The 14,455-nt window shown below is 38.9% G+C and overlaps 3 protein-coding genes across 3 annotated transcripts; 2 read left to right on the forward strand and 1 right to left on the reverse strand.

Moving 5' to 3' along the window:
• The first annotated feature begins 429 nt into the window (after positions 1 to 429).
• On the forward strand, positions 430 to 3,618 carry LOC141833456 (uncharacterized). Its single transcript, XM_074720909.1, has 4 exons — positions 430 to 1,513; positions 1,595 to 1,647; positions 3,217 to 3,489; positions 3,565 to 3,618. Exons 1-3 carry the CDS (start codon positions 430 to 432, stop codon positions 3,451 to 3,453), a joined length of 1,374 nt encoding a protein of 457 aa, XP_074577010.1. The 3' UTR covers positions 3,454 to 3,489; positions 3,565 to 3,618.
• A 1,043-nt stretch (positions 3,619 to 4,661) lies between these two features.
• On the reverse strand, positions 4,662 to 10,442 carry LOC141833436 (aspartic proteinase 36-like). The gene is made up of 10 exons (XM_074720887.1): positions 10,077 to 10,442; positions 9,483 to 9,612; positions 9,015 to 9,274; positions 8,424 to 8,651; positions 6,862 to 7,024; positions 6,693 to 6,766; positions 6,513 to 6,609; positions 6,336 to 6,402; positions 5,103 to 5,174; positions 4,662 to 5,018 (listed from the first exon to the last, which is right to left on the reverse strand). The coding sequence occupies exons 1-10, from the start codon at positions 10,340 to 10,342 to the stop codon at positions 4,858 to 4,860; spliced, it is 1,518 nt and encodes a 505-aa protein (XP_074576988.1). The 5' UTR covers positions 10,343 to 10,442; the 3' UTR covers positions 4,662 to 4,857.
• A 716-nt stretch (positions 10,443 to 11,158) lies between these two features.
• LOC141833446 (serine/threonine protein phosphatase 2A 57 kDa regulatory subunit B' beta isoform-like) lies at positions 11,159 to 13,947 on the forward strand. Its single transcript, XM_074720897.1, has 2 exons — positions 11,159 to 12,602; positions 13,367 to 13,947. Exons 1-2 carry the CDS (start codon positions 11,481 to 11,483, stop codon positions 13,694 to 13,696), a joined length of 1,452 nt encoding a protein of 483 aa, XP_074576998.1. The 5' UTR covers positions 11,159 to 11,480; the 3' UTR covers positions 13,697 to 13,947.
• The last annotated feature ends 508 nt before the right edge of the window (positions 13,948 to 14,455 follow it).

A 14,455-nucleotide genomic window follows, 5' to 3' on the forward strand; every position in this document is an offset into this window, starting at 1 on the left:
AAATGTCCTAGTGTATCTCCTCTAGTGCTTTAGTTGTTGAATGCCATATCTATTCTTAGTTTGAGGCTTATAACATATTTCAAGAATTAATGCAGGTGAACTATTTAAAGATGTCTTAAATTTCTAGTTTTTTTTGTTAATATATGAAATTTGATCCAAGTGAGAAATTGCTTGGGGCAATAAATCAAGTGGCAATAATAATAAACATTTAAATAAATCATTTATTAGGATATTGATGTCCATCTGCCCAGAAGAACACTTTTAAACACACTTAAATGAAGGATTGAAAGTCTAATTTAAGTATAACACGTAAAAAAGCTAATTGGTCCCTCCAACTATTTTTTCTTTTCACACGGAAGTCCTTGATGGATATAAGCGCCAATGCAACGGTCGTGTTCTTTCTCTTCTTCTCTCTCTCTCTCTCTCTCCATGTCGCGGAATCCGTTGGCTTCTTCTCTTAGGAGTTCCGTAGGGAGTAAGAGTACCAATCCCCTCCCCGGCGGCGAAGTAAGCCGGAGAAATGGAGGCGGAGGCGGAGGTGAGGGTGGCCTATATTACCAGGCTGACGACCGTAGCCGAGCCCTCTGCTCCTCCTGGATCAGTCGCCTCCACCTGCGCTCCCTCCCCTTCCCATCATCCGATCTTACGACATCGCATCGCGGCGGAGGAAAGTCTCCGGCGATTGTGGACTCCGTCCCTGTCCCTCATCAGGTAGCCTCCGATGCCGGTGAGTTTGGCGGCGTAGTCAGTCACAACAACAAGCGCACGATCTCCACCAACGAATCCCGGACCCCGAGCTCGATCGGAAATTTCAGTAACTCCTTTGAAGCCCGAAGATACCTATTCAATTGGAGGTTTGGCGGCCCCTCGCTTCCCCTATCGCCCCCTTCTCGAGCCCTTTACGGCGAAGCTGGAGACGAGCCCGTCTGTGGGTTTGGCCCGCTTCGAGTTAGGTCGAGGGTCACGACCCTTCCTGGGGAAGCACGGGGAAGCCGTTGCCGGGAATTCGGTGGAGTTGAAAGGGTGCTTGGAGGAGGGTCCTATGGTGAGGGCGGCTTATTCCCTCTCGTCCGTGGAATAGCTCACCTAGGGAAAGCTTTATGCGGGGAACGTGGAATGCTTGGATCTGGTGTCGGAAGGCAACTTGAATCTGTTCGTGGCGAAGCAGAATTGGGTCAGGGGAAGTTGGGTTCTCTTCCGAGGAGGGTGCCAAATGTGCAGAATCAGGTCAAGTTATCCCCTTTCTTCCAGTCCCAGCCATCCTTGAACTCAGGTTACTCGACTGATAGGAACAATGGCGTCTATGGTCTTCCAGTAAGGGAGGGAAGTGTTGAGAATCGGGATCGAACGAAGCCGCCAGACCATGATGATTGGCGCTCATCGATGCGTATACCACGTTTCCAATCGCAGGATCTGGTTGATGTCTTTACATCTCGGAGTCCCGATGAGCCGCACATTTCCATCGATACCAGACATGGTACCGGTGCTTCCCTTCATCACATACGAAGTGATGGTGAACTCTAAAGACTTTGTTTCAGCTAAAGAGCTCGCTACTTGGAACAATCACTATTCATTATATGCTATTTTCTTCTAGGTCTTGCTAATCACGATGGAGTAGATGATGTTGTACCTCTTCAAAACTTTGGAGTATGTTAATACTACCCTTGGCCTAATCACTTTAATCTCAAACTCAAATGCGTGGGTATAATAGCATAACATTGTTTTTAAAATTAGAACATTTTAGTTCTGCGCCATATTCTTTGTAATAGAATATCTAGGTCTTTCCATCCTTGAAAGCTCATAACTTGAGTCTTTAAATTTCAACTTAATGGCATTTATGGAGTACCAATTATTCAGTTGGGACTATCTGAAAGAGAACATCTTACTCCAAACAACTACATGTTATTTAATCTGGTGAGTACTTACCAATTGCTAGAATTTGTTATCATCCCTTGAACTTTAAACTCCTGATAACATGTTGGGCTTACGTTAAAGTTCTCCCTAGTAACTGCAATGATCAATAAGAATTAGTGGACAAGAAATGTTTTTGCAGGAGAAGGTAGGTCCATTTGAGCATTCTTGATTCTAGCTAAAAACAAGGTCTTATACTTTTTCATGATCTCCATGCCTAATATATTTGTGTTGTACCACAAGTAACACTTATCCTTTGTGATCCCTGTTTGTATTCATTTTGGAGGTTATTTATATTTTTGATCATCTTTGTAGTTGTTCTACTCCCATGGTCCTGTACAGGTTCCCTATATCTTGATATATGTTGGATGAACAATTAGTTAGCCCATATAGTAATGCATTTGGGGCTGCTCTAATATATAGTGATTTAGCTGGTTACCCTTGTTGGGTTATTTATCAACTAGTACACCTTATAATTTTTTATCTATATAAGCTACTTCCCCAGTCAGCTACATTGGCTAGTAAAGTTATCAGAGTTAATGCCACCTTCTTATAGTGGCTAATATTTTTGTGTTCCAGGTTGATATTTAAGATGTTATCATTGAAGTGTAGGCAAAAGAGGAACATTAGTGACTAGGAAGCCATATGGCAAAAAGTATATGTGATGCTTTAGTCATGGTTTTTGTCACTTGTTACAGCAGGTCTGTGTAAATTGGCTACTGCTTTAGCATTTTAATTACATGTTTTCCTACATAATAGTTATCTTATCAATTTTCTGAATATTCTCTTTTCATCTTATATAGTTTGGGGTTGGAATATGTCTTTATTGAACTTATCTGTGTCATATCTCCTTTGAAGTTTCTCCAAGATGATGGCTACTATACTTCTCTATAAATATTGTCAACTTTTAGATAATTTAAGTCTGAATGATAATTAGTTTGGCTACTTTGGAGTGTGTTTTACAGAATTTTCTAGAAATATGATGACCACCTTATTACTCTCTGTAAATGATGATAGTTTGGCAGAGAATTGTCCAATTTAGTCTGATTGGAAATCAGTTCCATGTACATTAGATCTTATTCAAATGATACTCTTCCAGAGTTGAAGTTTTTGCTAAATATCACGAACAAACACTGTCATTCTAATAGCTGATAGATGCTACACATTGCATTAGTCTGGTGCTAGCAGACAAAAGAGTTTTTTGTCCTTTACTATTTCTCAACTGCAATTTATTTCAATATATGTTGTTTATATTTTGTATCTAATTAAAGCTGCGATCTTAGTCTTGAAATTTCAAATTTGCAGGGCCCTCAATTCTTTAACCAGAATCAATCAACAAGCAATCTTGGGAGACTTCCTGTTAGCATGAATGAGCCAGAAGAACCTTTTTCATTCTGGAATATGGAGAGGTTCAGTAAAAGGAATACTGTTTCTTCTGTCTCTCCCACACTTGAACTTCCAGGCAACCTCAGTATGAAGCGAAGTGCGAATTTTGACAATCCTCTTCCTCATAAGTTCAGGAAGCTGAGCAACGAGGATTAGCATCTAAATTGTTGATTCTCTCAATAAATTGATCTGGTAGGTTTGCCCTCCTGGCCTTTAAATTTCTCTGTGGTTGGAAGAAATGTGCTCAAAGGATTATCAATCAAACAGGATACAGTTGATTGCGGTGGAACATGTTTCAAACAGCTGCCTCATAGCAACACAGTCTGATCACTCCTGATTTAAGATTTCAGTTTTAATCCATTATCAAGTTTCTCACTGTCGATGAGTTTCCTTGTGGAAACATAATTAGAGAATTTCACATATGAATAATATGGATGGCATTACTTTTTTCTTGTGTGTGAATTATCATCTATGCAGAAGTGTGAATTATCATCCATGTTGTATCTGAATGTAACTTCTCTGGCAATTTTCTTGTAATTAAAGATTTTTATTAAATCCTCAATAAGATTAAGCATATTTTTACAGATTCTGTGTGAAAATATCTTGTTGCATTGCAGAGTCCTTATGTCATGAACACTGACGTCGCTGTCTTTGTCTAAAAAGTTAGAGTCAACTTTGCTTTTTTTATTTGGTACATGTTGTAATGATAAATTAGCATAAGTAAAGAGTTCATAAAGATTCTATTTAGTAAAATCTCATGGTGTCTCTTGAAGAGAGAATCAGAATCTTCCATACTTAAATGAAAAGAACTTGTAGAAGTTATCTATTATCTTGACAAAATGTTGACTGTAGAAGTTATTAGGTGAAAAAAAATTTAATTTGATGAAAAGTAAAATTATAAAAGAATTTACAATCAATTAGTATTTATCCTTGTTAATTTTAAATGTAAACTGTTAATTTTAAAGCTTATGCTTTTAAATTCAAGGATTTTAGTAATTATACATTTAGATGAAAATTCACATCTACAAAATGATTTATAAATTAATTTATAATTTACTCTATATTAATTTTAAAATAGAAGTTAATCTGTCAATCAACTTGTATTTTTAAAATTAGAAAATTTTGACATTATAAATTTCCAACTACTGTGAGTAAAATATTAGTCTCAAGATAGTCTATAAATTAGTTTGCATCTATTATTTGCCAAATTATATTCCTTACTAGCTAGAAGTTAGAATTTGTCTAATAAACCCTAGAACTCTTTGCTATTATATATCATAGTATAATTCCTAAAAATATAATAAAAAATATTAAATATTCGAACAGATACCATATGAAAATTTAATATGAATTATAAAAATATATTGAAAAAGAATATAAAATTATACTATATTAATCTAATAACTTTGTACATTTGGATTTACCTTTATGTTTGCAATAGAATAAACTATATAATATTTAATTTTAAGACTGAAAGGGAATCAGAAAGCAGCACAATGGATTGTGAAAAATATTGAATCACTTCTCGTTAATGAATTACAATTTATGCGTTCTTTGACTTCATAGTAATCTGCTCAGGCTAAGCAAGAACAGGGCAAATGTGATGGTACTCCAATGCAGCTTGGCAAATGCAATTTGCGATGATTTGTTGACTTGGAACTGTCCAGTGTTTAGGTACTGGTTTTTTACAGATGAAATACTCACGTTGACAGATAGAGAACCTGCGAAGAACATGAAAGAAAATTTCAGCATTCCTCCGGAAAGGGTCATCAGGTAAACAAAATCTTGTTCGTCGATCAACTTACAGTCATAGCTCGTCCAGCCTAGGCGCTCATTAGCTAAATCATAGACGAATATCTTGTCCTTGAGAACGAGGTCTGTAAAGAATTGATGCAACAATTAGTTCCACTGGAATTCATTACTACAAGGGAAGGATCGCAAACCGTAACTCTTGTTTAGATCGATAGGAAGTTGTGGACAAACAAAAGGAGAGAATAGATTATAGATAATGGAGAACACAGTAGAAGATGTAAGGATATTCCGCATCCATTCCTTCCCAGATTGATTTGGATAATGTGGTAAGACGAAATCGAATTGGAATATGATGATGATAAATTTCAATGGCCAGAAAGGAAATAACACAACCTAGCAAGCGAAATAGTAAATAGCAACAATGATGTACTGGATATGACAGTAAAAAATATACTTAATTGGGATGAATTCTCAAAGTTTTTGAATGCAGGTTATGGAATTAAGGCTAGTAGAAAGTCTTACAGTCAGTTGGGTACTTGAGTTGTTGTTAGAAGTTGGACCTTCTGAATCATAAGAAAAACATGAAAAAAAAAATGTAAATTCTTAAAATTTGGGCTTTGAGGACTCAAAGTAGGGTCGAGTTTCTATAGGTCAGATAACATTTAATGTCTAATTTCACCATGTTTCAAGAAGTAAACATTCCAGATGTGTAAGTAGGAGAAATAGTAAACTTCATTTGTACATTGTACAATAGGCAGACAACAGTCCCAACCTCACAGACAGATATCATATGTTTTTCAATTTTTATAGCTTTTGAGAGATTATGTTCTTACAAAACTAGAAGCTTCAAATTGGATTCCATGAAGAAGGATACTTTTTTTTTTAGAGATTTTTTACAACTTCCAAAAGATGATGTTTTCACAATTAAATTGGATTGCATGAAGAATAAATGTGTCTATGACTGCTATTAGAATCCTTAGAAGCTCCAAAAGCATCCTATGTTTTTTCCAGATTCTTGCAACTTTCGAAAGATACATGTTCTTACAATTCTTAGAAGCTTCAACTTGGGTTACCTGGAGACTAAATGTCTAGCTAGAACCGTGTTACTTCTTGGTTAGGTTGAGTTTGAGTGGAGAAAGAAATGGAGATGCTATGATTAATCAATATTACTCTTGCTGTGGCTTAGTAACTAAAGATCTGTAAAAGATTTCCTAAAATCACTCACCGCCCTAGCGCTGACAATAACAATTCTTATAACAAAAACTGAAAGGTTTTAGTTTGCAAACCTCCTATTATTGTTGTTCCCGACCCCTGGTTCTTTTGCCAGCCAATACACCATATAACAGAATTATCCTGCAAATAGGCAATTGATCATCTTATTTCAAACGTCTTTAAAATGAGTTTACTAACAATCATTTCATCTGTAGAGTAGCTCATCTAGACAAGTTTGAAAGGTGCCTTACGATAGAAACTTCTTGCAAAAGATAATCCTCGGGTTTTACTGGCATGGATGCACCACCCTTGAAGTTCAATGCAACAGAAGGAAATGATTCATCGACACTGTGGGTTAGAGATGCATAATGATGTTAAAATGTTGTTATCAGTTTAACAGAGCAAGAAACATGTGTGCATGTGATAGAAACCTGCCGGAAGTAATGAAACACTCATTTCCTTTGGAATTGATCAGACGAACAGATGGGGATAGAGAAGCAACTATCTGAATATAGAAGAAGCAAGTGAGAAATAAACCATCCGTGTCTTCTGTTGCTGTATATCCTCATATTTAAGCTTCAAAGTAAAAGATTTACTTACTGCATTCACAAAAGGGTCATAAGCCTCTTCAGCAAGATAAGCCAGTGTGGTCCCAGAATCAATAATAGTTCCTCGTGTATTCGAAGTTAAAAACACCGATGGATCAATAGAAAGTATTTGTCCATTGACACTAATACTCTCTAGGTTTAGGTTGTAGTGAGACCTGAAGTACAAAATAATAGTGGTCAACATCTGAAGAGATACAGGAAATACAGAGAAGAAATCAGCTTAACGAACAGTAAATGTAAAAAGAAAAAGAAAAGAGTATGTAGTATGCTGTCAAATCTGCATGGCAATCACTTAAAAGGCAAAGAAGTAGATAAGAGTGACACGACACCAAATTCGAAGCCTCAAAATACCCAGAAGATTGGGACAAAATGGTTGAAGGGATAAATATCTCATGAAAAGAAAATAACCCTCACCGAGATGAAAAATTCTCTTACTAAAAAAGGTTCCCACACACAGAATCAAAGAAAATTTTATTAATTAAAAGCTGTCTCATACATATAAATTGATAACGAGACTTATTCTTCACAAAATAGAGAACCTATTTGTCCCAATAAAAAATAATTGATTTTTACTAAAAGCTAAATAACTTTTAAATATTCACCCACTATTTTCTAAGAAATATAATAAACTATGAAATTTTGAACGTCTTAAACAACTTAAAACTTTTCAACAATTTTAAATAAGATTTGAAAAATCCCTGACTCTGCTTAAAAAGTCACATTTCTGATTTGGATATGGCGCCTCAACTACTCCATAACCATCTTAACGAGTAGTAAATTTGTTTATATTTAAAATAATATGAAAAAAATGGAAGTTTATTCCAGATTTGTTCTCTTATCAAAATTCTCAAGCCCAACAATGGTAATAAAGAAGTGCTCAACATGATTTTAGATTTTGAAATGCACAAGATAAGCTAATATTCCATTCTGATGGATTAACCTTTCACACCCTTATAAAACTATAAAATTCCAGGTCTTTAACATTTCTAGAAAAAGATATCTTATTAAAATTATTTAGATTTGTAAAGGTGTTAAATCATGCAACTATCTCAATGCAACAGTATGACTAAGTGCCTCAATATTTGGCCTTCTTCTGTCTGCCAATTAAGTTAAAAATTATATCAAAACAATTGAAAGGCAAACAAATATGAAATAGAAGTTCACAAGATGGAACTTGACATCAGAAATAGAAACTTCATGTGTTGATCAACAAAAACAAAAACTAGAAACGTGTAAAACGTACACCATAACACTTAGACATTAGAATTGACACTAGAAATAGAAACGTGTGCACTTGATCAACAAAAACAAAAATGAAAACAAAACAAGAAGTGTCATGAGGAAAACAATATCTTAGAATCAAGGGAGAGATGAAAAAGTTAATCCTTAGCCTTGCAGAAACAACAAATTTAACAGAGAAATATAAAGGAGGAGAGGATGCATGCATCTTGAATTCCCAAATTATTGGTACATGTGGTGCTGTTTTAGTTCCATCTTGGAAGAATAAGTTTATACTTATCAGAAATATTAAACATCATGTTCAATAGCACTTACTGTGATGGAACAAGTGGAGTATAAACGATGCCCGGTTCTACAATTTCTCCAAAAACCAATATGCCTCCACCATTTTCTGATCCTTTTAAGCAATGAGAAAACACCCTAGGAGTGACGCCCATAGAGGAAAGTTGTGATATGACAGACAATTCATGCTGCCCAAAACCAAAAATTCCATCAACTGCCCTGTCTGACTTGGTCAAATCTCCAGACTGTGAGTTGCTACAACTGTTTAAGAGGAAGTGTCATTTCATCATTGGTGAGTACATCTAATAATTTCCATTTCTCTTTTACTTCAGACGTACTGTAGCCGACCAAGTTACTATGATGTTGACATGACTGAAACCAGCATTACTAAGTGGATGTGAAATGCCTACTAAAACGGATTGCAATGTTTGAGATAACAAAATCAATGCGAAAAGCTGTGCTATACTATGGTGTCTAGAGATTATTTATTCAATCACCTAGTACCCCCTATGCATCACTAGTAATCAGATCCCGCCAGCTACACATGGGAAACCTGACATTTACCAGCAAGAGAAAATGAACTTTGATGCAAAAGGATAATTGTGATCTTAGAAAACATCTTACCCAAAGACAACTGTAGCTGAGGAGTTCACAGACTGTTCATTTCCCAAGACTGTATCAAAATACATAGTATCAGATACATAATATCCAGATGTGCCACTTCCATCACCATATTGGAATGTGTAACTGCATGGAGTATTTGAAGAACCAAAATTGGGGCATAAAGCCTCTCCACTTTGGAGATAAGAAGTGCATCTATTATCAGAGCAAGTTATCCATGACGACGTTGATGACTTATCAGGGTCGAAGAACTCTAGCTGGATCTGCAAATGTGAAAAATGGCAACTTATGCAATCAAACAATATATTCTTCATCGACACTTCATAAAGACGATATGTAAGGCTAGCTGGCTAGGATGACAATCTAATTGATTTAAAGAAGCAACATTGCAATCCCAGTTATCAACTCAGTTTGCCTTTTTATTTTAAGAGAAAACAAAACAACTGAAATTTAGGAAACAAGAGGTCTTACATTTAGTCCACTGGATATTGGGCATCCATTGCATCCGTTGCATGTCACCCACAATATATCACTTCCTGTATCGATCTGAACATAGAATTCTTTTATTGGGTTGCCCAATTTAACACGAGTATAATAGAGCCTGCAGTTTCAACGTCTAAATTAGGTCATGTAGAACGTTTGAAAACGAAGAGGAAAGTAATACAGTAGCAAAGACCGAAAGATGAATTTTAGCCCTTTATGGCTTTAGCATAATCAAAGCAAACCAAATGCTTATAAAAAGGCTAATAATAGAAAGCACTGATCATTTAGGCCAAAATTTTAACATGAAAACAGAAGCTGGCCGAAAAAACCAAATTTTGAAGTCATGAACGAGATATTATTGTGTTTCGGATCGGACTAGAACGAACATTAACAGAATATTATGCACCACTTAAATAAGAATCTAATGTACTCCACCAAACCAACCAGATCAAACTTCAAACGGAAGGATCGAACAAATGCAACAAAAAAGTTGTCTTCTTTACACAAAAAAGAAAGCGGTAAAAAGCAAAAGAACGGACATCTCGATACGAACTAAACCCGAGAGAAAGAGCGGCAGAGTACCCAACGGTGAACGGATTGGAGGAGCCCTCGACGGGAAAATCTACCACTCCAGCGGACGACAGCGAGGAGGAACCCAACAGAGACCGGCCATGCCGGGCGCGGTCCCGAGCCCTAAGATGCTTCAAACTGACTCCTTTGAAAGGCAACGCCCTTTCCAGTCTCAGCATAGCAGGGAATCCATCGCCGCCGCTGGCCCCCGCATCGGCGAGGTGGAGTGCGATCGCCGCCCAAGCCGCGAGCAGTAGGATCCAAACGGGTCTCTGCATCCGATCTCTCACCCCGCCTTTCCACCAACTCTTTACCTATCCCACTGAGTCTGAGCTGCTCGCAGAAGCACGAGGAGTCCGAAGCCTGATGAGGGCAAGGGGAAGAAATGGAAGTAGGCGAGGCAAAAGGCAAAGACTGCTCGACGCAGATGCTCATTGGCCGCCATCACTGCGGATCGGGCGTTGATGAACCCATCAGGGATCCTGGACCCGTACCGATTGAGCCTTCGGAATCCGTTGTGTTTTGTATCCGGATCCTGAAATCCGTTTACAGCGGCCGAGTCGGTAACGATTCTTCTTCGATGAGGTTTCGGGTTATCGGATTCACCAAACTACATCCAATTGTGTGTTCGAACAATGATTGCATTCAGTTTCAATCTCAAAAGCTAAAAAGATGAAAAAGAGATGTGGTCCTTGATAATTACTACTAATCCTCGAATAATTATCAGATAATTAAATATTTGGATGGGAAATATAAAGTGAATTTAATTAATTAAAAGTAAATATTTGCATTACAGGTCTTACGTTTGTGTTTATACTATTGCATTGGTAATATCTTCGTTTATGTTTATTTTTTAATTTAAATTTTATAAAATTATTAAATACTTAGTTAAAATCATATTATGGATGGGATGGTAACGCATCCGCACCTCATATCACATCGTGAATTAAATTAAAATTAAAGAAAATATTAATATTAAGGCAATAAATAAATCTATGGTAGTAAGTATTTCGTATACAAATTAAAACAGAACAAGACTCTATAAATAGATTTATCGAGAAAAAGGAGGAAAAATAATTGAACAAATTTATCCACTCCTATTCTCTCTCTTCTTCTCTCGTTTCCTTTCCCTTCGTCCTCAATTCATTTACCGAATCGCTTTTCTCTCCTCCTCCTCTTCCTCCTCTCCAATTAGATTGGCTTCGTTTTCCCCCCGAATGCGATCGATTGAAGAATTATCCACCAATTCTCTTCTCCAATTTGTTGAATTCATCCTTGTTATGGGATTCTACGGCTAATTGATCTGTAAGTCTTCCGGCATCGTTGTTGTCGACGTCGTCGCCGGCGGTGGCGATTTCCAATTTGGGCTAGATTTTTCAAAGGGACGCGGAAGCTGAGGCGGCGGCGGAGGAGAAGATGTTGAACCGGTTTATGAAGTTTGGCGGCCGGAAGCCCCCTAAGCCTGAAGCGGAGGAGCCCCCTGCGGTGACCGTCAATCACGCCTCTCGGACCACCGCCGCCGCACCACCTCCTCCGTCGCCATCCCCTGCTGCAGCCCCCGCCAGCCCGAATATCGAGGTTCTCCCGCCGTTCGGGGAGGTTGCCGTCGGGGAGCGCCAAGCCCTCTTCCTCCGCAAGCTCCAGCTTTGCGCCGTAGTCTTCGACTTCTCCGACACCCTCTCCCTCCGCTGCGCCCGCGAGCGGGAGACGAAGCGGCGGGCGTTCCAGGAGCTCGTCGACTTTGTCCAGTCCGGCTCCGGGCGCCTCTCCGAGCAGGTCCAGGAGGAGCTCGTCCGCACCGTCGCCGCCAACATCTTCCGATGCCTCCCACCGGCCGCCCACGAGAACACTGGCGGCGATGGCTCCGCCGATCCGGAGGAGGAGAATGTCTTCCTCGATCCCGCCTGGCCGCATCTCCAGCTCGCCTACGAGCTCCTCCTCCGTTACGTTATCTCTACTGACACCGACACCAAGATCGCCAAGCGCTTCATCAACCACTCCTTCGTGCTCCGGCTGCTCGACCTCTTCGACTCCGAGGACCCCCGCGAACGCGAGTACCTCAAGACCATCCTCCACCGCATCTACGGCAAGTTCATGGTCCACCGCCCCTTCATCCGCAAGGCTATCAGCAACGTCTTCTACCGGTTCCTCTTCGAGACGGAGAGGCACAACGGCATAGGAGAGCTTCTGGAGATTCTTGGGAGCATCATCAATGGCTTCGCCATGCCCATGAAAGAGGAGCACAAGTTGTTCCTGGTGCGGGCGCTCATCCCGCTGCACAAGACGAAGGCGGTGGGCGTTTACCACCAGCAGCTGGCCTACTGCACCACCCAGTTCGTGGAGAAGGACTACAAGCTCGCAGACACCGTGATTCGAGGTTTGTTGAAGTACTGGCCAGTGACCAATTGCCAGAAGGAGGTTCTGTTTCTGGGCCAGTTGGAGGAGGTGTTAGAGGCAACACAACCCACCGAGTTCCAGAGGATCATGGTTCCATTGTTCAAGAGGATCTCACGCTGCCTCAACAGCTCTCACTTCCAGGTATGGAACTGGAAACATTGAGATTTTTTTTTCCCTTCCATTTTGCTACCACTCCATAGAGAATGGTGTTTGACCTTTTGGTAATGGTAATTACTCACTTCCAGAGGAATTGATTTGTTTCTTGAAGCACAAACACCCAAACTAGATTTGTTACTCTATCTTCTGTGCTGCAAATAAGTTCTCAGCTAATTAATTTCGGAATGATTAAGATACCACCTGTGAACACCCAAACTAGATTTGTTACTCTATCTTCTGTGCTGCAAATAAGTTCTCAGCTATTAATTAAGATACCACCTGTGAGGTTGCAACCTGTGTGTTCCATAGGAACTTAGGTCCCAATTCATATTTTGCTCTAGTCATCAGTTGCCAATTGTATTTAGCGAAGATACATTTACAAAACTATGTCTTCAGGTTACTGAGTGAGGTTTTGTTACAAAAGCGCTTGATGATGTTAGACACAAGAAAGTTGTAATTGTAAAAGTGACAGTTAAGATGCTAGGGACAAGTTCTAAGATAAGTAATAATAGATTATATAGTTAAACAAGTTAAATCAATTGGAGTTTGAAGTGTGAGGTACCAATGCAAACCAAATGAAATTCTAACCACTTTACTGACGAATGCCTTCCTTTATTGATTTTGCTTGTTAGCATCAGCACCAATGGCGGCCAAATTGTGCCAGTGTTGACGCTGATTAGCAATTCTCATGCAGTCGTTTTATACACATTTTCTACATGTATGTACTAAAGGCAACACATGGCTGACAGGTTGCTGAACGGGCTTTGTATTTCTGGAATAACGATCATATCGTGAACTTGATTGCCCAAAACCGCAGTGTCATACTGCCCATAATATTTGAAGCGCTGGAGAAGAACCTGCAGAGCCACTGGAACCAAGTGATCAACGGCCTCACAGCAAATGTGCGTAAGATGTTCGAAGACATGGACGGCAATCTCTTTGTGCAGTGCCAAAAGAAATACATTGAGGAAGAAGCAAAGGCCAACGCCTTGAAAGAGCAACGAGAGCTTGCATGGAGACAAGTAGAAGCTGCAGCTGCAGCTAAAGCTGCGGGAGAGAAGATGATTCTAGTCAATTAACTTAACTGGCAGCCTAAATTTGTGCATACTATTCTTTTGCCGTCCCTATTTATTACCTCTCAATCTTCCAAACCTTTCATGATCATATCTTATTGTGAATATATATCTGGGTTCTGGATTGTTTGGAGATTCCATTGATGTCTAAATAGAGACTTTGTTTTCTTTCTGGCATTTTAGTTGTATTCCAGCATCGGGACTCTGATTGTCATGTCACTTGTACTTCTGATAATTAACTTTTGTTTTAGCAGTCACTTTTAAAACATATAGGCTGTGTTTTTCTTTTTCTTATGGAGCATTGGAGCTGCAATGCAGTCAGAAATGGCTGTTGTGCCTGATGTGTTTAATTAATACTATTTAACTGTGATCATTTTTATTGCTATGTCAAACAGATTTAGTGGCAAGCAAAGAACACTTGAGAAGTACGGCCTTGTGATTAGCAGTAGCTTCCTACGTAATTAATTACATCCCTAACTATGCCATTAGCAGCACTCTAAGGCCAAGATAAAAGATGAGCAGCTAACATAAAAACAGAGGCCCAAACTTTTCCAAGGCTGATCTGGGCCTCAACTAGCCCGAGATATAAAGGCCTCGACTTTTGCGTGATCGACTCGATCTTACGAAAATTTTTCGATGAGCATCAAAGTAAATTGGCAAGCACATGGATCTTAATGGATGGTTCAGTATTATAAAATTTTCAAACTCTCCAAGTATAATATGATTTGAATGAGATTTGAATCTTGGTTGTTTAGAAAATCTATT

The sequence above is a fragment of the Curcuma longa genome, chromosome 1, assembly GCF_044706935.1.
Source record: "Curcuma longa cultivar G26 ecotype Majalengka, Jawa Barat chromosome 1, ITB_CL_G26_1.1, whole genome shotgun sequence".
Lineage (NCBI taxonomy): Eukaryota > Viridiplantae > Streptophyta > Magnoliopsida > Zingiberales > Zingiberaceae > Curcuma > Curcuma longa.